Raw genomic sequence first — 24,198 nt, 5'->3', positions numbered from 1 at the left:
TCTCTCACCCCGGACACACACTGTTTGAACCCCTCCCCTCTGGCAGGAGGCTGTGGTCCATCAGGACCAAAACAGTTTCTTCCCCTCTGCAGTCTACCTCAAAGACCACGGTCCCCCACTGAGATTGACTCTAATCCTACATCTCTTTTTTTTGTCAACGTTATAAATGTTTTTGAATTTATTGTTTGTCTATTTAATGTATTAATGTTTATGTATCTTTATCTTTTTCTGATTTCTGATTTGCTTTTTCTTGTTAAAATGCATTTCTGTGTATATTCAGTTTTTTCACGTGCATGAATTGTCCTGCTTGAATAAAGTTTGCTATTTGCCTGGTACGCTGTCTCTTTATAATCATTTATAATCTATAACAAAAAGCAACACTTATTATAAAGGAAAATGTTGGGCTATGAATTGTTTGTCAATGCACATTAACCCAAAACCGTGTTCTTGTGCAGTAGCAAAACAACACACATTTAAAGGAATAACAATTTTGGCACATCCCAAACATAGAAGGATGTATTTCCATTCAGGTTCTAGATAAAACCTTGCCTGCACGTCTTATATCTCCAAAAGCGCCATAATAATCTTAACTCTTGTAGTCCAATACACATACAGGGATACATATATAAATACTTTAAATTGATTGACTAAAATGTACAAAAGCAAGTGGCATAATAGGCATTATTGCCTTTCTAAAAGAATCTTGTTCTGAACTCCACCTTAAAAAAATGTAAACTGGCTAAGCATTCTCATTCCTGAAAACTGGTTTTGCTTTACTTAAGAGAGACGAGAATCTCCTACAAATAATGCAGTCACCATTAACAACACCCTAACCAACAGTGTTGTAAAATTAAACACAGGACAACTAAAGAAAACCTAGTGAAGTTATTTTGTGCTTTTCATGTGTTTGACCATAATTGTGAGTGTAGAGCTCTTTTTTTAGAAGACGTATTGTCTATTAAGTTACATCCAAATGCTTGTTTGTTTTATTTTATGATTAAATTACCTAAAAGTATAAAGTATACAGTTGAGTGATTGCTCTCAGTAACGTAGTGGGCACTATGTTCAATGTGAACACTGATACTACTAAGGGTGTAACCTGCCCCAACAAATCTCTGATAGTGAGATAAGTATAGGCTAAAGCTTGTACATGCATGTTGTACAATGCTGCCTTCAAGTGCTACTCGTACACATGTCTTCTGTCTATGTACAACTTGCAAAGCAGTGTTACAGAACATGAATCGAACAAAATGGAAATATTGTCAAATCTAAAATTATTTGAAATCTTTGGACATACCAACAATCTTGAACTGCAAAAGTGTTGTCTCGTGAATCTTAGTTTGGTGGTATTACATCTGGTTGCTTAAATCATGCAGTACGATGGTCAAACTGTAGCCTACCGCAAAAAAATCTACAAATTCAAAAACACAGGCTATAAGACAGTAGGCCTAAACACATTAGCCTATGTAGTGTCTTAGCTCACTCTACTGAAGGTTTAAGGCAGTTCCTTCTTTCTAAGCAATACTTTGTTCTATGGTTCTTGCCTGTCTTCTTTCAACTTCATTTTAAGCCATCTTGCATGTAGACCTACTTGAAAACAAATTTAGATAAGCCATATAAAATTGACATTTGTATCTTATTAAAAGTATGTATGTTTTACTTAAGTCACAGGTCTATGCAAGGTGAGCAGATGGGGAATATTTATTTTGAAGAACCTTGGTTTCCTTGAAGGTAAAGTGCTACAATGTTATGCCCTACATGTCGTTGCTGTGCACCGCACTACCAGCCCGTACGCAGGGGACTGAGTCATCTTGAATCTGGGCCGCACCCAAACATAACAAAAGCTTTTGCCAGCAATCTAAACAAGTTTAAGTGAGAGGACTCTGTCTTTTTATTCTGGCTTGCCTAACAAGTAACTATTTCTAGTAGGGCTACAACTAACAATTGTTTTCATAGTCGATTAATCTGTTGACTATTTTCTCAATTAATCGATAAGTCGTTAGGTCTATAAAATGTCAGAAAATGGTGATAAATGTGGATCAGTGTTTCCCATGAGCCCAAGATGATGTCCTCAAATGTCTTGTTTTGTCCACAACTTAAAGATATTCAGTCTACTGTCAAACAGGAGAAAACATTATTCACATTTAACAAGCTGGAATCAAATAATTTTTACTTCTGTCTTAAAAAATTACTAAAACCCATTAATTGATTATCGAAATAGTTGGCGATTAATTTAAAAGTTAACAACTAATCGATTAATCGTTGCAGCTCTTTCTAGGCTTTGTTAATTGTGGTTTATAGCATTAGATGAGACTGCTTGTGATGTAGTATGCCATTTCCGCAATAGCAATGTTGTTAGGATAATTATATTATCAATAAATGGACAGAGACCACTGGTATATCTCTCAATTTGTTTACTTGAGTTAAGTTGAGTCAAATTACGGCACTTACAGCAAAGCACAAAATATGACAAACGTGAGCCCCCAGCAGTAGTTTATTTAGGAGTGAAATACAGTCATAACAGGGTTGATACCATCTCCTCTATCTAGTCAGAGTCCACGTTGATGTTGATGTCATGTCTGGTCAGGCTGGGCATCTCCTCCGCCTGCCCTGCTCCGGAACACCCTGTGTCGTTCACAAGGTCAGTTTGTAGTGTCTCACAGGTTTATCTTGTTAAAACCCTATCTGTATTTTGGCTTTCTATGCAAATAATTTTAATATGATCAAGACAGTGATATGTAAATCATAATTTCTGTAACAAAGGTCCAGGGCAATGGGCATGTACATGTATGCATCAAATTGTTAATGTAGCCTAATTGCACAAGGCTTGCCCAACAAGTAACAACAACTTTACATGAGTATTTTCATTTTAGGCTAATTCCACTACATTTATTTGACAAATGTTGGTACTATGTACTATACAGATTAAGATTTTGAGTACAAACATAAACTCAATGTATATAATGTTAGCCTACATGTTAAATAGCAAAACAGAAGTTTCCTAAATGTTTTTCTTGTGACTCACAAGGGCAAAAAAGGTCATTTTTATGTAGGCCACTAGGCTACTTATAATTTTTCTTAAGAACAATTTTAAATAAATTACTTTTAATTGGAATGGAGTACTTTCACACTGCTGTATTATTACTTTTACGTTAGTGAAGGGTCGGAAAACTTCCATCAATGTTATAGCTAGCCGTACCGAGTTATGGGAGACTGATAAGGCAAGGTATGTTAGTTTACAGAAAGTATTCCGACAGCCCCTGAAGGCAACACAACGTCAACGTCGATGGGCGTTTCGTGGATTAACTGTCACCGTTGGGAATGTTCGAGCCGTTTATGGAAAACTCTCGAAGTTTCAACGCGGTTTATAAAGATAATACTCGGCGGGGCAGCGGCGTATGTTTTTACTAAGTAGAGACAGAGGACGGCTTGAGGGCTTGCTATATAAACAACCGTTTTCGAACATTTATAACATTTAGCCTACTTAACAGGCCACTAGATGGTAAAAATGGGTAAAGACTACTACGGCATTTTGGGAATTAAAAAAGAAGCGTCGGAGGACGATATAAAGAAAGCTTATCGTAAGCAGGCTCTGCGCTTCCATCCCGACAAAAACAAGTCACCGGGAGCCGAGGAAAAATTCAAAGAAATCGCTGAAGCTTATGACGTTTTGAGCGACCCAAAGAAAAAGGACATTTATGATCGTTATGGTGAAGAAGGTAAGGTTTTAATTAATTGCATTATTCTGAGCGTGAAGCTAGCCAGCGTTAGGTTTACACAGTGTTATGTCCTTTCTTTGGATGTCAGTAAGATGAATGTTGAAAATGTAGCTAACCGCTATGACGATAACAATTGGACCAAACCGTGTATCCCGAGTGTAGCTAGCTAACGTTAATGGCGCTCCCTGCTCCCCTCGGTTCTGTCCTTCATTTAAGGCTTGTTGTTAAACCAGGAAAAGGGGCAAGGCTCTGCACACAGGAAAACACACACACCATGTTTCTACAAGACCTCTGTGACAAAGCATTACTGAAAATGTATAAAGTTAAACGTGACGTGAGAGAAGCTGGAGGGTTTTAAAAATACCTGATTACCCAGAGCCCAAATAGGCTATTATGCAACTTAACCTTTATACTGTGATCTATGCAGATAGTTACAAGTTATTAAAAATCTCAACAATGTCTACTCCTGTCTAATTCCTTTGAAATCATTCAAGACTAAGGCTATCTAAAGTTATTTTAGATTTTTTTTTGTAAGATTATTGTTCGCAAGATGAACAGCTGAAAGAACCCTTTAATTCAGCTATGAGACGTTATGTTAGCAACATTCAAAGTCAATAACATTGCATAAGTAGGGTCTCCATATTCCTGACGCTTTCGACACATCTCTGTATTCCGGAGAGTTGAATTTTTCTTGAAAACCGCTGTCACGTCATTCGGACACCATGTCTACGGAATGGTTTTTTCAATATTTATCTGATTGATTTGCCCAAAATGTGTCAATCAAGCCTTAAGCGTATACGACCTAGCTACCCCCAGAGACTGATACAATAATCAGGCGTATCTTTCCACGCATTGATATCTTATGGGACTCAAACTTTGCGTACTTTGTCGGAAGTGTCCGGAATACAGTGAGTCTACGTTACTGTTGACAAACAGTAAACATAATTTGATAGTATGTTTTACCACAAGACTAGCTAGCTACCTAATCATGTCATTATACCCAAATTAATATCAAGATTTTCACAAAAAAATGACAATCCATATGTATTGCAGCCTGAAGTGGGATGTGAGATTATCACTTTTGTGAAACAAGTAAGTGTTTGTGTTAGTGTTAACGTGTTGCGATTTATTGTAAACAGAGGCTTTGACTGGATCCTTGTTGCTAGGGTTACTCAATTTTGATAAAGGTTGATACTATGCAGCTGGCTGCAGAGCATTAATTTAGACCAGTGAACAGACCGTTCCACTGAAACTACTTTACTAGGTGTCCATTAACACATTTTAATGGACGCCATGCAGCCAGTCTGAATCGTGCATTCACAAAGGCCGTAGTATAAACAATTGATTGTTTTTCTCACTCAGGTCTGAAAGGCGGAGGCCAACCAGGCGGTGGTGGTTGTGGGGGTCCTGGTGCCTATAGCTACAGCTTCCAGGGCGACCCTCATGCCATTTTTGCAGAGTTCTTCGGTGGACGTAACCCCTTTGAACAGTTCTTTGGTGCCCGCAATGGAGGCATGGATGAGAATATGGACACTGATGACCCTTTTGCCCGCTTTGGGATGGGTAGTGGTGGGATGGGGGGTGGAATGGGCGGGTTCCCTCGCTCTTTCAGCTCTGGTATGGGAGGAATGGGTCCTCACACTAGTGTTGTTAAGAAGCATCAGGACCCCCCTGTGGTTCATGATCTCTTGGTGACCTTGGAGGAAGTTTTGTCAGGTTGCACAAAGAAAATGAAGATCTCTCGTAAAAGACTGAACCCTGATGGGCAAACAATAAGGACAGAGGATAAAATCCTGGAGGTGCAGATAAAGAAGGGGTGGAAAGAGGGCACCAAAATCACGTTTCCCAAAGAAGGGGACGAGACTCCCACAAACATTCCAGCTGACGTGGTCTTTGTGTTGAAGGACAAGGCTCATCCGGTGTTCAAACGTGCCGGCTCGGACATCATCTACACAGCAAAGATTTCACTCAGAGATGTAAGTTTAGATTACCTATAGCTTGCATTTTTTTCTTTTTGTCACTTATTATTCTTAAAAACACTGTGTAAAAGCGCTTGAAGACAAACCAAATAATTATTTATCAGCTGAAAATCATGTGTAGAATGAAGATCCTATTAACGCCTATTCATGACTTATGTTGGTAATTTTCCTTTATGCTCCCCTCTGTTCCATCAGGCTTTGTGTGGCTGCACAGTCAACGCACCCACACTGGATGGCAGAAAGGTGGCTGTGTCAACAACAGATATTGTGCAGCCAGGGATGAAGCGACGCGTGAGCGGCGAGGGGCTCCCTTATCCCAAACGGCCCGATCGTCGAGGCGACCTGTTAGTGGAGTATGACGTCAAGTTCCCAGAGAGGCTCAGCCAGAGTGCCCGGGACACCATCGCTCAGGTCCTCCCACAATCTTAAGCAAGACCATCGGACATCCGGGACTTTAGAATTATCGCACTAAGCTGCCTGCTATTTTTGTGTCAATCATCACATGGACATTTATGTGCTGTTAAAATTACATCAGACAATAAAGCCTGAGACAGATGTGCATAAACGGTCAAGCATAGTGTAACCGTCTTGAGAAGGTACTTATCAAGAATGACCGCAGCATTTCACCAGAGTAAAATGTAAATATGAATTGTTTGTTTGGTTTCCTGACTAAGATTATATTTTGATTAATTAAAATGAGACTATTTATATAAAAAGGGCAACTTTACATTCAAATAAAGTTTCAAAAAAGGGCAGTAGCCTATTTTTGTTGGACTAAATTTTGAAGCATTGTTATGAAAGAACATTAAAGAAATGAAAACAGTAGTGGTAAGTATTTACCAGAATGGCCTTCCAGTTCTTCAGTAATGTGTGACTTTCCCCTGCAGCTACTGTTTACACCAGGGAGCCAGCGAGGCTCCTAAAGCTACATTTGTGGGATGTTTTTCTCTTTCCCTTCAGTAGGGCTAGGGCCAGAGTTTCCACTGGCTATGGCTTAGGTTTTCTGTAGGGGCTAAAGACATACATTGGCCTTAGTTCAGCCTTTATCGAAGAAAACCGTAATTCACCAATGACTGGGTCTAAGTGTCAAAGTCTTTCTCTTGCTAACCTCATTAAAACTGTTAAAGCTCCAGTTGATTTCCGTATTAAACTGGGTTTGCTGGGATGCTGTGGAAACACTGGATGATGTTTCCTCAGGACTGTGACTTATCTTCTAAACTGGTTGTAATGTATCAAAATCATGCTCGTAAGTACATACATTAAAGAAATATACAGTCTTGGAAATAGGCTTATTTCCTTTAGAGTGAGATGAGAATAATACCTCTTTCATACGATCTAAAATGTTTTTAAACCTTTGGACAGAGCCAGGCATACCGTTTCCCCCTTCTTTCAGTCTTTATGCTAAGCTAAACTAACTAGCTGCTAGATCCAGTTTTGTATTGAACGGACAGATATGAGAGTGATAACATTATTTTCTCTAGCTCTCCTAAAAAGAATGTGTGTATTTCCCAAAATATCAAACTATCTCAGATTTAAGGTGAGCAAAGACTAACTTCCCTCTTAAGTATATCCATGTGAAAACAGGCTTCTTGTGTCAATCTGCACTGTGAAGTTTGAACATTCAACCAAAGCAACAACTTAATTAATTTAAAAAGTCTTAGTCATAATTGTTTGTCATATATCATTAGGTTAAATATATTTTGAGCTCTAAGTGGAGGTTATTGCAGTTTTGTCTTAACCAAGGGGAGTGATCAGAAAATATTAGGTTAATAATTCTGAGCCTTGCTTTTTAATAAAACAATATAAAAAGCAGCCCCCTCTTTATGCAAATAATATCCATGCAGTCACTGCATGGAAAATGCTGTGTCATACTTTAAGTCCGTGGTCAAGCTAAACCTTTAAACGTGAGGGGAGCAACATGGGTTCAATGTTAACTTAGAGCAAACTTATACATGCTGTATAAAACTAAATTCTCTTTAAACAAACCAGATTTACTAAAGTTGCCCTCAATCTGCCCTCTGATACCCGTGATACAGTCAGCAGACAGACAGCTTGTTGAGTTTGATGCCCTCCGGCTTCATGTACTGCAGATGCACTGAGGCCCACAGCTGCAAGAGCCTGAACAGATGTCAACACTGAATAGTATCAGTCATAAGCTGGCTCTTCAGAGAAAAGGGGGCTGGAGAAATACAGTACTGTAGGCTATATTCTCTGTTTTCCAAAATGTAGGTAAAAAGGCAATGTAAAACAAAAAACATAGCTGCATAGTTACATCCTTGTAGCTTTTCTGAATATTCACAGCACTCGCATGTTATTGCACTTGACTACTTTGAAGCAGGCGATTGCATTGTCCTGACATTGCCTAAAATTGCCAATTGCCTCGGACTAAAATTTTCTTTTACTTGGCTTTAAACCTGGATGAAGAATGATGATTATTCATGTCGTTGTGGTTTGTTGCTTCTCAGGTGAGTTTTAATGTATTTTTAGATTAACATTCATATCACTTGTTTTAATTGTGAAAGTTAGAGTATATTCTGAATTCATAATTAATCTACATGTACATGAGAGGGCATGTATCCTCAACCTTACAGTGATTAATGAGTTATTGCTAAATTAGTTAAAGTGTTTTGATGAGCTGCAATGATAACATTTGGTATGGTGTTTGTATCGGGGAAATTGGTTTTAGGGAGTTTTCACACCGGCCTTGTTTAGTTTGGTTGAATTGACCCCTGGAGCGTTTTCCCTCTTGGTGCGGTTCGTTTGGTCAGGTGAAGGCAGTAATCTCGGTTGCGTACCAAAACAACCAAACGGTCGATTGTTTGTGGGGAGAACGTGATCCGACCGAGATCCGTTCCAACTACAGTATAGCTGTACATCACAACCAAGGAGAAAACGCTCCAAATGGACAAATTCATCAAGTCGTTCATACCAGAGTAAAGGAACTATAGATGTGTAAACAACCTAATTATCCATTACAGTAACTTTTAAGTTGTTGTGGTTGACTCTAACAATTCCATAAACATTGAATCAGTTTATTCTTGGTCTCTTTATCAGCTCTGGCATTTCCTGCCAGTACTAGCCTATTTAAATCAAGTCAAGTGGGTTTTATTGTCATTCATTGTCATACACTGTACATTGTTAAACAAAACAATGGATCAAGTGGTGTTATTTGAAATATATAAAAAACGACATTGGAGTTAGGCTACATTAAGTGCACACACATTATAGATTCTACATAAAGTGTAATTACTACTTAAAGTAGAGCATTTAAGACAAGGGACAGGACAGACAACAAAAGACAGGGCATAGACTTGTGACAGAGCACTGATTATTAAAAGTTAGGTTCACCGTGAGGTGAAGGTAGAATATATAGTTTAACAGCAGAAAAAGTGAAGGAGTGCATTTCAGTCTGACTGCTTGAGAGAAGAAGCTCTTCCCCATTCTGGAGGTGTGTGCAGTTCTACTGCAGTACCTTCTACCTGATGGCAGTATGGAGAAGAATGCATGGGATGGGTGTGTTGTGTCCTGAACAATGCTTATGGCTTTGCGCAGACAGTGGGTGTTGTAGATGTCAGAGAGGGAGAGAAGAAACACCCCAGTGATCTTTTCAGCCTTTTCAAATCAAGGATACATATCCTTTCTAAAATACATTGAGACAATTTTAAAAACTAAAGGTGGCATACCATAATTGTGTCGTTGATCACACACGCTTACTTTTAAATGAACTTGTCATTGCACATATATTAATTGATATAAAATAAAAGAATAAACCCAATGGTGGAAGGCCAGTAGTCAACAGCTGTAACCAAGCCATCTATTTTTTATACTGCAGTTGTCTGTGCGGAGGCGTCAGAAGTGCTGGAGGTGAGCGGCCATGTTGGAGGACAGGTCTCCATCCACTGTTCTGGTAGCTGGACTACAAACAACAGCTCGGAACACTACCACATGTACTTCTGCAAAGGAGTCTGCTCCAGAGAATCCATTCTCATTCAACCTGCGAGGAAGAGGTTGGCTGGTGCGCAGCGAGGGAGATACAGCATGGAGGTCAACAGAGGAGATGGAGCCTTCAAAGTGACCATAAAGAGGCTGAAGAGGGTGGATGCAGGGACATATTGCTGTGGAGTGGAGAAAACGTTTAACGTGTTGCACCAGGAGGTCAATCTCATAGTCGTAGAGAGTACGTTTTTAGCTAGATGCATAAAAGTTCCTTCAGGATTGGTAATTGTGTGTGAAACAAAGCTTAAAGTGCTCATGTTGTGCTCATTTTCAGGTTCATAATTGTATTTTGAGGTTATATCAGAATAGGATTACATGGCTTAATTTAAAAAAAAAAACTGATTTTTGTTGTACTGCACATTGCTGCTGCTCCTAAGTGTTGAGGTCTCTGCTTTTGCTACCGAGTGAGGCTTCACACTTCTGTTGAATCTTTGTTGGTTGTCATACATGCGCAGTAGCTTGGTAATGATTACATACATAATATTAGCACTTTAAAGTGTGAACTGTCGGTTACTCTAAGATTATTGGGTAATATTGTCTGTAAGACTCTTAAACAAAACCTTGGCTGTGATTGAAACCGTTCCCTCATACAATATTCCCTAGATACATTTTTTGTCTCAGTGCATGCATTGTTTTAGTCTGGTGCAACACAGGTAATGCTGCCGCTAGTTACCTTAGCGTAGTGAATGAAATCCTATGTTGCCGGTTAGCATGTTGTGAGTAAAAGTGAGCCAACAACAACAACAAAAAACTAATTACTTCTAGTAGCCTGCGAATTCACAACAAGTACAAATAACAGTGCCTATTAAGACTAGACAATTTCCTAGGCAGATATTGACTTGGGACTATAATGGGTGGAAGCACAGCCGAAGCAAAGCGTACCTCCTATGGAGCCATTTTCTTGCTAACAAGCCATCACCCGCTGTTAAATTTCCAAAAACTGCCAATCATTTTGGCGTCACTTTGACAGCGAATAACTTTACATCTGAAGCGTTTAAAGACTTTATTTGTCCATTGTTAATTTCTAAAGAAACAACAATGTATAAAAGACTCCATTACGTTGTACCTTATGTTATGGCTCCGTAGAAGGCGTATTTGTAAAAATAGGCTAATGATTGTCATCACCAAGCGACTTGCTGTCGCATAGTTGACAAATTGCAGTACAGTACAGGAGAAGCTTGCAGGTAGTTTTGACTTACATTAGCTGTTTTAGCTAATTACTAATGGTAACTAGCATTTTAGTTAGCAATACTTAGCATTTTCCTATGTTATCTCCTTACCTACGTTCTCCGCCCCTGCAAGATTGGGAATGATTGAGATTTCTCTTGGCACAGCTACCAGAAGACTTACAACTTTCAGGCACGTTGCTCACGTCAAATCTCAGCGTCAAGCTGAGATAGAGGCTGCGCAGTAACGCTCAGCCATTACCGGAAAAGTGCTTCTAATAGACTTCACTGGTCTCCGTTGCAAATCTATATCATGGCTTCCATCAATTTTACTGTCTATGATCCTATGTACACTCAAATTAGTTGTGCGTTGTGGGTATTTTGTAGTGGACTAAAAAGTAAAGGAAATTATCGCTGAAAATTCTAATACCACTACAAAATGGCGAACACACGATATAGTGCACTATTTCCGTGATAGGGATCGGTTTCATGCCTTATCTCATAAATACTATTGATTGTATCCGCAGGCTCAAACCACCACATTTTTATGTAGCTGACAGTCTGGTCTTGCTTTGCCTGGAATGTCTGAAATTATTATACATACTGCATATGTTGTACTACAACAATGTCACATGAGCACACACAGTGTTCCTCACCGGTTATCCTCTGTCCTGTTCTCCCAAAGCTTCCACTGTTCCTCACCAATCTCCTCCCTCCACCACCACCCAGCAGACCAAAGCAGAAACTCTGCCCCCAGGCAGCTTTCCATCCAGCACTAAACCGTCACCAGCAGCATCAACCCACCTCAAAGGTATGACACAATCACTATTAGCAGCAGTTCTCCCATAGCGAGCTTAAAAACAGCTACTTAAAAGTTTTACATATTATAACTCAGCTTAATAATACTGACTTGATCTAATCCAAAATGTGCTTTAGGTTTTGTTACTTTCTTGGATGGTTGACCTCCATTGTGGAAAATGTTGTAGGTGAAGAGTTTGATACTTGAACACTGTTTTTACATTCATCCAGTGAAGAAGGAGACATCTTGTTTCCATCAGTTGAACTTTCGAAATAAAGACCCCATAGGGCTTATGGTTCCAGAGTTATTGGCCAACAGGAAAAGACTTAATTACAGCTCCACCATCCAGTCAAGTGCTGAGTTAGATCTTAAATCAGTCTGACGAGTTTATTATAGTCCAACTGCTATTAGTTTTTAGGGAGGTAAATGTCGTCATTGCATGTTATTAGAATGGATTAAAAAGACATTGTATCGTACTGCGTCCAAAAGGTGATTTTTTGTTGTTGTTGATTGTGTGATTTTATTATTATTAATTTTATTTCAGGTTTATTTAACAGGGACAATGCACACTAATAATGCATTTATAATACACTATTTTACATCGGCTGTAAAATAAAAAAAAGAAATACCACATAGCTAGGACAATAAAAAACAACAAGTTGAACCTTTCTAAACAAACAAAATGTGCCTGACAACCACATAGGCATAGCACAAGTGGCACAAACAGGCAGGACAGGAAAGACAAGACAGCAGCAAGATTTAGTGTCTACGTATAATGTTGACACTCCTGATTACCTGTTAGCCACTTCTTCAAGTTAACTTTAAAAGACACATAAGTTTTAAAATTCCAAATGTGAATTGGAATGCGGTTCCATTCACGAGCAGCCCTGACTGAAGAAGCTGTTTGACCGAATGCATTTTTCCTCAACGGGACAATGCAGTCACCTCTTGCTGCACTCCTTGTAGATCTGGAAGTAATTGGTACAAACTGGCTCAATACATGAGGAGCCAGTCCGTGTAAAATGTTGTACATAAGACAGACATCTGTATATTTAATCAAATTTTGGAAACTTAAAAGGTTATATTTTTATAAAACATGACAATGATGATAGTGTATGAATTTCCTATCAAGTATTTTAAGAGTTGTTTTGTATAGAGAGTAGTGGTTTGAGAGAAGGGTTGTTTTGCTTGTGACCAGGTTGTCAAACAGCAAATCATTGAGTGCATGAACATCATAGCGGCCCTTGTTGACATGCATGTCTGAAGTTTGCCAAGTTAAACTTAATGTGATTACAAACCGTTTTAATAATGTAATTGTTTTCATTTCTATTAGAGAGTTTCCACAGATTGCTGTTTCAGTAAAAAAAAAAGACTAAACATGTTGGACTATGAGCAAAAAGGGTCATGGTAATAGTATTATTATATATAATAATTTATTATAACCTCTTTGCTCTGAGTAAGGGGAAAAAAAACGTTTTTTTCACACACAACACTGTTCTGAACATCAATGACTATATTTTTATTTTGTTTGGAGCACCTCAAGTAAGCTGTATTGTCAGAAGCACAAACAAGTATGTCTGCCTCTGTTTGCAGACACCACAGTGGTCATCATTGTTTCGGTGAGCTTGGCTCTTCTGGTTTGTGCCATTATACCTCTTATATTCTACGGAAACTGCCGGCGTAATTTGGGTGAGGTAACACACACACACACACACACACACACACACACACGCACACACACACACACACACACACACACACGTTTTAATAAATCTTGTTTGGTTGTTTCAGAAGGTCAGAACAAGGGTGAGGTGAGTGACCCATTTTGTAATTTACCAATTCTGATTTTTATTAAAATGTTTATCTTTTATGACTGTTTTAAGCATTCAAGTTTTTTGCGCAAATAAAATAATTCTTGAAGATGATTTTTATTGACTTACAGTCTGACCACTGTGAGGAACATGCAGAAGTTGCTTCTACTCCGGCTGCAGTGAGGCTGCGGTCTTTAGAACCAGGTGCTGATCCAGAGTCCAGTATTCGAGATGCCTCACACCAGGCACTGGATTCCAAATCTTTGGACTAAACAGGATTCTTCTGTGTCTGACCTGAAAGCTAATCTCACCCTCTTCTCTGTGTCAAACACATATTTGAATATATTTCTGTGCATATCCTTTCTTTGGATGTCTTCTTTTTTAATTTGTAAGTTATTTCTCTATTACAATGAAAAGCAGCAGCGACCTCCTTGCTGTCCTGTTCATCTTCCACATTAGGAATAAGGTTAACATGATTTTGACATATTGAATACGCCTCTGTTAGACACATCTGGGGCTGCCTGATGAAAGTAAAAACAGTTTTGTTAACGGGAGCAGTAGATTTGCAGGATGTGGCTTACACGTTGCACATATGGGTATGGAAGATTTAAAATGTCTAAATTAGAACAAATCAAACTAGGAAAAACAGTGAAAGACAATACACTTGGTCATTTGTGTTTCCTATTTTTGAGTGCATTTTTCTGTAACATAATAAAATGAAAAAAAACATGTGTTGAGTGACAATTATTCAGCTTTTTTGTCTGAGTCAGTTGTTTTTCATTGTGTCATGAATCTTCTATGCCATATTCAAGTGTTTGTTTTTGGAAAATGTTTTTGTCATTATCACACAGTTAATGCATACATAAAAAGGAAATATAAATAAAGTGTAGTTTATTTAACTTTCTTTCTTTCTTTCTTTCAAAGGAATGCTTTCCCTCCTAAATGATAATTTGTATATAAATTACTCTTCCCATGCTACCTGAATAAATGTTAAACTTCAATATTCGGCACATTGATAGCTGTGTTGTAATTCCGATTGAAGACATCTTTGGTCAGACCACTGACCAGATAATCCCAAAACAGGTTGCTGATATATTAGACAAAAAAGACAAGGCTGTAATGACAAGTATGCTCATGTGAATAAGATAACCATATGTTTCAGGGACAGAAACACAACACAATAATGCACACCGGATAGATAACACTACACCCTCATCAGAGAGTACATTTCTGCTGTTGGCAGAGTTTGGTAGGCTGGTCTTAATAAAGTTTAAAGTAGTGTTGCAGTAAGCCCTGCAGAAGGTGCTACACACATTACAATTCAGTCACCCTCCCCTTACACAAGCACTTCCTGACAGCACTATGACTGTTATCTGTAGAATCCTTACAATATCAAGGTCTTAGGCGTCATTTTAAACTCTTACAAGGTTTAATGTCAACCATTTCATTTTGGCTTACTGCTCTCGTTGCTGTATCATTATGGTTTAGGCTTAACTTTTTGATATCAATGAACGTCCGTTACATTCAAGCCATTGCCAAATGAGTTGCTACAAAGCTAATTAAGACTATCAACTCCCCACAACTCTCTGTATTTCTCAGTATGGATATGTTCGAAAGATTGTGTCATCTGCCAACTTTCGCAGAAACTAGATTGAAGATAAAGACCTCATCTGAAGAGTCCATGTTTTTTTAATCCTCTGTGTCCTCTTTGGCTACTAGCAACTGTGTTGAGGAGGGGTGGGGGCTGTGTGCTAGTAGTGGGTGGATCGTTCCAAATATTGATAATATCAATATCAACAATGGTATAGATATTAATCAAAACTAGTGTAATGAGATTGATACTTTCCTTTTAGTTTCTCTCCCCTTTGCACCGCTGCGGTGTCATAAAAGTGGCAACCTGCCTGTGTGTCTTGATAAGTGACGCAGCGGTCAAGTGCCGCTCCTGTCACAGCCCAGAGCAGGCACAATTTGCTCCTCCTCCCCCGTCTTGTGATTTGATGTTGTACTGTCACGTGACTTAGCAATGCCAGGCAAACAAGCAACATTTTAGAATTATAACGGTAATAATAATAATAATAATAATAATAATAAAACAATAATTAATAGTACAAGTTGTGAACATAGCACTGACATATCACCACCTTTAAGTTGATACAGCAGACTTGTTACTTGTAACAGTTACTCATTTACACATCCAGCAGTTAGGGAGCAACATTATCATTTTTTCATCTTTCTGTCCTTGAGGTGAATGTTTTGCCAATATTCACTCTCTTTAGCTCTGGCTTGTTTTCTTTACCAACTCCTGAGGGAAATATCAGTCTCTTTAGCCTGTCTGTTGCTGAGCAGGTGCACAGAGACTTTTCTCTGATAACAGTTGACTATTGAGGTAGCAAAGTGAAGAGACTCGTGAGAGTGAACCAAAACAGTTATGGACTGGACAGCTGAACAATGAGCCGTGTGACTAACTGTCATGTGGCCCATTGCTCATTGGGGGATTGGCCTCGCCTGCTGGGAGTCTATAGAGAGCCTAAGTCACGCCCCTTTCGGTGGACCTCATGGGACCTTAATTCGGAAAACTTATAGTATGGCATTGAACAGGGAGAGGCAAATTATTTTTTGACCCCGTTTGAATTGAGCCATGGATTACAGATATGATGTTCATCAATTTAAACAATCATTTTTCAACCGAAGAAAGTCTCAGTTAGCTGTAAGTTTGTCATAGTACCACTTAGTTTTGTGTGAAACCGCTCAGTGAACTACATCTCTTGTCTCACACAATTTATGTACCCTGGCCTGATGCTTAACTTGCTTGCCAGCTGGCTTGCTTAGCTCTGTTCCAAAACACATGTAACGTTATCTTACTTGATGTGTTTTATCCAGTGAAGTGTTTTCAGCAGATGAGCACAAGAACAAAAAAGATCTGCTGCTCATTTGAGTAACGTTACATCTCTGGTGCGACACACACAGACATCGTTGCTTCAGCGAGACGTCTTTCTATTTACGTATTTTTGCAGTCTTATACTTCAACAGTTTAACAATAAACCCGTTACCCATATTTTTTTGAAAGACAGGTACCATGGACCGGAAGTAGAAGGGCATGACTTCAACTCTCTATAAAGCTCGGTTTGGTCTCACTCTCCCTCCAGTCAGGCTGGTGCCATGCTAGCACCCCAAAGTGTTTTTTTGTTTGGTTTCATTGTCTTTAGTTGAATCCTTGTTTATATGAAAAGGTTGATGAGCATTTACCTTCCATAGCACCCAACACCCACTATAAACTACTGATCACTGACATCACATACAGTAGTTTATTTTAGTTTAGTTGTCTTTAATAAAGTTACTTGTTTATTGAACTTGTGGTGTGGACCTCCATCTTTTAGTATGCTCTTAAATGAGCTGGGCAAAACAGCTGAAACTCACTAAAAATCTCCATAAAGCTCAGGGGAGATGCAGCTTCACGTGATAATTCTCTGTGGATTCATCACTATGAGTAACCCTTTAAATTTTGTCATTTGAGACATTGTTATTATATAAATATAAATCTTAGCCGCTTTAAAACAGCTTTGTCAAAGCAATTTCTCAGTATTACTTTCAATGTGAACTATCTGCATTTTATTTATATACACAATGCTTAATTTAAATTGTTCATCAACATGTGATTAGTAGAGATGAAGAAAAACCGTGTGTAATTTAGTCTGCTATATTAGGTCATGTTGAATTACTGTTATTTGCTTTACATTCAATGTATTGAGGTCACAGATACTGATGAGCAATGACACTGAAACTAAACTTTGTCATACATCAGAGACACAGATCATCTCACTTCATCTTCATCCACGCATGTTTCTCTTCTGTCTACAGCCCTTGACTTCCTCTCTCATTCAGTCAAAACCACAGAAGGTAGGTACACAGTTAAGAGCTTAACCAGATGTCATTTAATTTGCAAGGTTGTGCAGGGAGGGAAGCATGATGCCATTTAACCATTGTTTAGGTTTCTGAATAGACAAATAGACAGAGCCTGGTGGGACTACCCAGAATAAGAAACAATAGTTACGTATTGTAACTCCAGATTCTGGAGCTGGCACTTTCTCAATAAGAATGAAGACCATTTCTATCTTCTACTGTCTTCTATATGGTAAGTGTTAAAGGAAAACATCCATTGATTTATCTAAACAAGTCAAAGATGCTTTAACTCTTGTAATACAATCTAATTTTGGCAGCTGCTAGGATAGAAGGAGCAGACATCAATGTAGAGGGATTGGAAGGAGAAGACGTCTCATTTCAGTGTTCACACAGACTTGCGTGGAAAAACAACAAATACTTCTGCAAGGATCCATGTAAAGACAGTGAAGATGTGCTGGTGACTGTACAGTCTAGTAGACGAGTGAAGTCAGGGAGGATAGCTCTGGTGGACTCAGGGAACGGAGTCTTCACTGTGACCATTAGTCAACTCCAGCTGTCAGACTCAGGGAGATACTGGTGTGCAGTGGACAGGCCTGGTTTTGATGCATTCACTGCAGTACATCTCACTGTAAAGGAAGGTACGTGCGTGCATGATCTTGTCAGTTTTACCTTGAGTAACTGCTTTTATGTTTTGCTTTTTTTCATGTCCCTATCAGTGGTGGATGTGACGATGCACATTTATTCAAGTGCTGCACTTTAATACAATTTTGAGGTACTTGTACTTTACTTTAGTATGCCACTTTAAATATTGAGAGAAATATTGTAGTTTTCACTCTACAACATTTATCTGATTCGATTCAATTTGATTTAATTTATTTAATTGCATTGAGAATGCCTTACACAGGAAAAGACAGCGAATACAACTGAGGATAAGAACACAAAAGTCCAGGACCTATTTCCTTTGTGGTCCTCATCTGCTAGAGTTACTTTACTAATTAATATTTTGCACACAAAATATTGGCGAGGTTTGTAAAAAACTATACATTTTTGCATAATTAACCAGTGGTTCCCAATTCTTTTGGGCTTGTGACACATTAGATCACAGGAATCCAGCCCACATATCAATTTAGGTTCATAATAAATTTGTGTCCGCCTAGTTGCAAGCCGAACCAAACCACACAGACGGGAAACTGTTTTTAATCTGCAATTACGTGACACTCAAACCAGAATTTTGGCAGATTTGAAGAATTTGGGACTCGGAAATTCCCACAGAAGCAGAGAGTTTGCACATTCAAGCTGTGAAACAGATTACTCTGAGTCAGCTGTTTAGTAGCCTACTTTTAAAAATGTTATTAGAATGCTTTGTTTTCCTTGATTTGCTACGATGTTTTTGGGGCTCTATGTGAACCAAATTGCATGTAAGAAGGGTATATAAGACGTACACAGTCCAAAATATTAACTTTTATCGGTGATCCAAAAAGCATGTCAATAAACTACACATGTCTGGCCCTTGATGGGATTTTCATTTTCCAGCGTGGCCCTTAGGGAAATGACACCCTTGCCTTAGATTATTTGTGGCCTTTCGTTTCATGTTTCACAAATCCAGTCCCACCAAAGACTAATTTTCCTTTTAAAACTTCCCAGGTTTTATTGAAAGAATTTTTTGAGACAAAAAACAAAGATTACATAAACATCCAAAATCGTCAGTTCTTTCCAACCAACCCCATTAATAATCTCATGAACATCTGCTTCATCTTGTGACCCATAGGTTGGGAACTACTGGGCTAAACTGTATAGAGTAATAAAAACTAGCTCCACACTGACCTACTACCATGGTTTACTCTTGTGTTGTCTTTCCTGTCGACCATGCAACTTTTTGTTTTTGTGGGTCAAAATTTTAAATGAAAACTTTCTTGTTTCTTTCCTTTTGCTATACCTGATGTTTTTGTCACTTTTTACCACATTTCTTTTGTCACTCTTTCTGATGTTTTTGTTGATTTTTTTATACACTCTTTTTGGTGCATTTTTTGGACATGTTTGACGCTTTATTTAAGTCATTGTTGACCAAGACCAATTTTTTCTCCAGAAAATCCTGTAAAATTGAATGAAACAACCAAATTCAATCTAAATAGTAAAATGATCATTTATTTTACTTGTGAAAAGCGTTTTATGGAACCATCCATGTTATGTTTTTGACAAGACAAGGCTGGTAAGGCCAACAGTGTTGACAATTATCAACCTATTGCGTTAGCCAGTATCTTGTCTAAAGTACTGGAGAGAATACTGTTACCAAAGCTTGAAAGGCATGTCCTTATTTCTGACTGTCAGTATGGTTTCAAAAGAAAAGATGGAACTGACCTGTGTATCATTGTTCTTAAAGAGATTGTGTTGAGGTACACACGTCTGAATTCATCTGTATTCCTGTTTTATTATGCATTATTGTCCTGTTTTATTTATTTATGCATCAATGGCATTTGATAGAATTAATCATGAACGGTTGTTTGTAAAATTGTTAGAAAGAGGTACCCCTAAATTTTTTGTGAGAATTTTAGTGTTTTGGTATGCCCATCAAACATTTCAGGTTAAATGGGACAATGTTGTATCTGCTCCATGCTGTGTTAGTACTGGAGTGCTGCAAGGAGGTATTTCGTCTCCTATTTTATTTAATGTTTATATGGATGAATTATCAAATCAGCTAAATAGGTTAAAAACTGGCTGTCTTGTGGGCCACACTGTTGTAAATCCTCTTACGTATGCAGACGATCTGGTCCTGCTTGGTCTACATAGTACTGGGCTGCAGCAGATGCTGAAGTTGTGTTCTGAGTATGGCCTTGATTATAAGCCACATAAGGATAGTTAGAAGCGATGAGGACAGGAAATAAACTTTTCCGAAGTGCTCTGACTCTGTGAAGTGCACTATGTTTAGATCCTACATAACACCTCTATATACTGCTCAACTGTGGTCTAACTATAAGCTTTAAGAGTATGTAGAAGATCAAGGTAGCATACAGTAATGCAATGAGGCTGCTGCTTCATGTCCTTAGGTGGCATAGTGCCAGTCATTTGTTTGTGTCCACTAAAGTACCAACCTGTGAGGCACTCTTAAGACAACTGATGTTTAGTTTTATGTGTCGTCTGGACAAGTTAGAGAACCATATAATTGAAGCCGCAGTCAGTCCTCTGAAAACCTCTAGATTAAGACAACATTGGTGCAATGGCCTGTATGGCCTATAGGCGAATAGGGACTTATGATGTATGTTTGAATCTTCTTTTTATACTTTTTATAATGTATGATGTTTAATATGGACCTATGTCTACAATAAAGCTTTATGTAATTTGGTTGAAAGAAACCCAAATTTCATATATACAAAAGTTTTTGAAATGGGTCAAATTTGACCCGAAGAAAACAGGAGGGTTTAAAGCTGTTTACACAGTTATGCATCAACAATAACAATCTAATAATGTGATGTATACAGTAATTTTATATCTATACCATTTATATACCACTGTTTCATATACAGATGAGACAACAACTGTCATACCTGAACTTTCTCCTACATGGACACATCACATAATTTCCAACTCCACGCAATTTACATCTGAAATGGGCACCAGTAGGCCTACAAACTTTTCAACAGGTAGAAGGAATACATCGTCAATTTTAAATCCTTTCCAATATTAATAATAGATAGAAAGACTTACAATAAGTATTTTTCTATTCAACCTCACAGCCATGAACAGCACTAATGGAGGAGGACAGAACATCATCACAGGTGAGGCTCTATCTTTTTGGTGTGTGGCGACTGACACTTGTGGATGTATAAAATTGTTGAGACATCTCTCTTGTTTTTGGTCAGGCATCCTGTTGTACCCTACAGTCGGGGCTGTTGCCACGCTCACTATCTTGGTGCTGACAGTAATGATTGTCAGAAACCGCAAAGAAAACTCCAAACCTCAACCCCAAGTTTGCTCAGACAACACCAACCTCGTCAGGGCAGAAATAAGAGGGGTAAGAGACACAAATTGGAGCTCGAAACGCCAACAACTCTGACTAGAGAAACATGACGATTGTCTTGACAGCGAATGAAATTAAGCTGACAATGATTGAGTTTCCTTTCCTGGTTTCAGAGGTCAATGTACAAAGAGGGGATTTCCTAAAGTCCATCAGTTCACATTTCTATTTCTCTTTATTTTGAATCTGTGGAGTTTCTGCCTTGGGACGCTTTAAAACCCACTCTTAATCAGTATTTTCAGTTATACAGGAGTGTTGTGTTAAAGGAATAGTTTAAAATATTAGGTAATACACTTATTTGAGTTTTTGCTGAAAGTAACTGTAGATGAGAAGATTTTTTTGTTTTTGTTTTATGTATTGTATTCAAGTTTGCAGTACATCATATTTGCAGTGCAAATTTTATTAAGGCTTTAGTAATAATTAGTAGTATTCATATATGTTTTAGTGTGTAGATTCATTACAGTGACCCGGTAAGTTGTGGAACTAATATGTGCAAATGTTTTTTTCCTTTTTGACTTTTCAACAGGCCAACTCTCAGGAAGTGCAGTCGTTTAAAAAGTTATCGGAGAGGTTCTCTTGTACTTCCCATCCAACACAGGATCCACCAACAGCTGCGTCTTCAGCAGACGGATGTAGTGTATCCATGCACATCTATGAAAACATCCCCCGCTCCAAAGGCACTGCACCTTCAAAATGCTCAGTTTCAAACGTCCAAGACACAGATGACATCAGCCCTAGGATCTACGTCAAATGTAACGGTAGTACTTTGGTAACTCCAGATTCTATTAGTATAGGCGTAGCCCTCTAAGGGCTACGCTATTGGGTTTATCCTTCGCGCATGCGCAGTCGTGAAGATTTTCTTCCCGCCCTAGCGTCCAGCTCGGCCTCAACTACGTCCGCATTACTGCATATATACAGAGCGGACCGTTGTTCGACTCCCAAAACATCAGCTTTTTCTTCAACTAATGTTCTAGGAGCAGGTGGCCCGGACCTTAGAGGGCTACGCCTATACTAATAGAATCTGGAGTTACCAAAGTAACTAACGTTCTATTTCGTATAGGCTTCGCCCTCTAAGGGCTACGCTATTGGGTTAGGGCGAAGCTGATGTAGTCAATGCCACCTGCGGCACAGGTCCACAAGCCGAACATACACCACATTGCCCCAGCAACAATGTACAGAGCTAGTCAGAGTCATTCTTCTGACAAGCCTGCCCTGCCAATGGCGTGGCCGGAAAGGTTCATGTGGCCGCAATAGATGCAGTAGTACAATGATTAATGGGGTTAGCGTGATTGATCCTGTCGCGCATGCAACGGAGAGACATGATTACCTCCGTGCATGCAACATGATTATGACAATGTATGAGATAAAAACTGTGTCTCACAAGAAATACCCCAGGTACAGGAGAGGTGAGACAGCAGAGCAGGGTCATTCAGCACTAGGTGTGAAGGAGATTGGCAACAATCAAGGCATCCGCTTTTTTTTTTTTTTTTTTTTTTTGCACATTCAGCGCGGCATTACGCGTCACTGACTGTGGACAAAACCGCATGAGACATGGAAGATTCAGACATATCTCGCAGATAAAAGCGGATGAAGGGGCACGGGGAAGCCCAGGAGGCTGCCGCGCAAATGTCGGCTACTGCCATGCCTTTAAATAGAGCCGCAGACGCCGACAGAGCCCTCGTAGAGTGACCCCGAATGTCTTGGGGGGGCTCTTTCCCTTCCGAGCTATAAGCCTGGGTAATAGCCTCGCACAGCCAGTGAGACAGACGCTGTTTTGAGAGGGCTGATCCTTGGGAGTGTTCTCTATAATGCACAAACAGCTGCTGAGTTTTCCTGATATTTGCCGTGCGTAAAATGTATGTGACAGAGCGCGCCGGACACAACCGGTGGGAAGCCTCCTCCGCACCGTTAGCGTGAGGTGGGGGGAAAAAACCCTCGAGGGAAAACACCCTTGACCGAAAAGAACTAGTTAAAGTCTTCGGTGTGAAGGAGGGATTTGGCTGTAAGGTGGCTGCGCTCCCGTCCCCTCTAATGGAGAGGCAGGACGGAGAAACTGACAGTGCACATAAATCACTCACTCTTTTGGCCGACGTTAGGGCAAGGAGAAGTGCTGTCTTAAGCGACAGCATTCTGAGCGAAGCCTGTGTCAAGGGCTCAAAGGGGGGCTTCCCCAGAGCCCGCAGCACCAGAGCTAGGTCCCATTGGGGGGCGAGGGGGCGAACAGCCGGTTTTTGACGCCTAACCCCCTTCAGGAAACGTTTCACCAGGGGATGCGCAAAAACTGTCCTCTCACCGAAACCTTCGTGACAGGATGAGATGGCTGCTGCGTATGCTTTGACTGTAGATGGAGCCAAATCATTATCCACCAGAGTTTGTAGGTACGTCAGCACGAGAGGTAGGGGACACGATGTGGGGTCTGCGTCCCTCTCTGTGCACCAGCGCTGGAAGGCAGACCAGCGCCCTGCGTAGCCTGCTTATGGTAGAGGGGGCTCTGAGCCCTGGATAGTGCGTACCACGGCGGGGGCAGCCAATCTCTGAAGCGCTCCGCCTCAGCAACCAGCCCCACAGTCTCTGATTTATCACGGGGGATGACAGATCGCACCGTTCAGCTGCGATAGTGCGTCTCTCCGCCACGGAATCTGCCAGGGGGGGCCACCGCACGCGACTGAACGAGGGTTGGGAACCAGGACGCGCCGTGCGCTCCGGTGCCACCAGAACAATTAACAGATCCTCCTCCTGGCGGCTCCAGGAGGCGAGGGATCAGGGGGACCGGGGAAAAGCATATAGGAGGGTTTTGGGCCAGGGTTTGTGGGAGA

At 39.7% G+C, this 24,198-nt stretch overlaps 3 protein-coding genes across 4 annotated transcripts; all 3 read left to right on the top strand.

Annotated features, from left to right (window-relative positions):
• The first annotated feature begins 3,285 nt into the window (after positions 1-3,285).
• Positions 3,286-6,535, top strand: dnajb1b (DnaJ heat shock protein family (Hsp40) member B1b). The gene is made up of 3 exons (XM_032533273.1): positions 3,286-3,719; positions 5,082-5,695; positions 5,894-6,535. The coding sequence occupies exons 1-3, from the start codon at positions 3,500-3,502 to the stop codon at positions 6,125-6,127; spliced, it is 1,068 nt and encodes a 355-aa protein (XP_032389164.1). The 5' UTR covers positions 3,286-3,499; the 3' UTR covers positions 6,128-6,535.
• A 1,122-nt stretch (positions 6,536-7,657) lies between these two features.
• On the top strand, positions 7,658-14,197 carry LOC116700268 (uncharacterized). 2 transcript variants are annotated; one of them, XM_032533322.1, is made up of 6 exons: positions 7,658-8,163; positions 9,531-9,875; positions 11,546-11,671; positions 13,253-13,348; positions 13,454-13,470; positions 13,602-14,197. In XM_032533322.1, the coding sequence occupies exons 1-6, from the start codon at positions 8,124-8,126 to the stop codon at positions 13,740-13,742; spliced, it is 765 nt and encodes a 254-aa protein (XP_032389213.1). In that variant the 5' UTR covers positions 7,658-8,123; the 3' UTR covers positions 13,743-14,197. The 2 variants fall into 2 exon arrangements, with proteins under 2 accessions (XP_032389213.1, XP_032389206.1); XM_032533315.1 differs by having other exon boundaries at positions 13,451-13,470.
• Positions 14,198-17,309: 3,112 nt separating this feature from the next.
• On the top strand, positions 17,310-23,294 carry LOC116701808 (CMRF35-like molecule 3). The gene is made up of 7 exons (XM_032535798.1): positions 17,310-17,602; positions 17,688-18,008; positions 20,892-21,008; positions 21,102-21,143; positions 21,228-21,379; positions 21,909-22,151; positions 23,250-23,294. Exons 1-7 carry the CDS (start codon positions 17,566-17,568, stop codon positions 23,292-23,294), a joined length of 957 nt encoding a protein of 318 aa, XP_032391689.1. The 5' UTR covers positions 17,310-17,565.
• Positions 23,295-24,198: the final 904 nt, after the last annotated feature.

Source organism: Etheostoma spectabile, chromosome 2 (assembly GCF_008692095.1).
Source record: "Etheostoma spectabile isolate EspeVRDwgs_2016 chromosome 2, UIUC_Espe_1.0, whole genome shotgun sequence".
Taxonomy (NCBI): Eukaryota; Metazoa; Chordata; class Actinopteri; order Perciformes; family Percidae; genus Etheostoma; species Etheostoma spectabile.
Note: the sequence above shows the minus strand (reverse complement) of the source record. Positions and strands in the feature narration are given on the sequence as shown.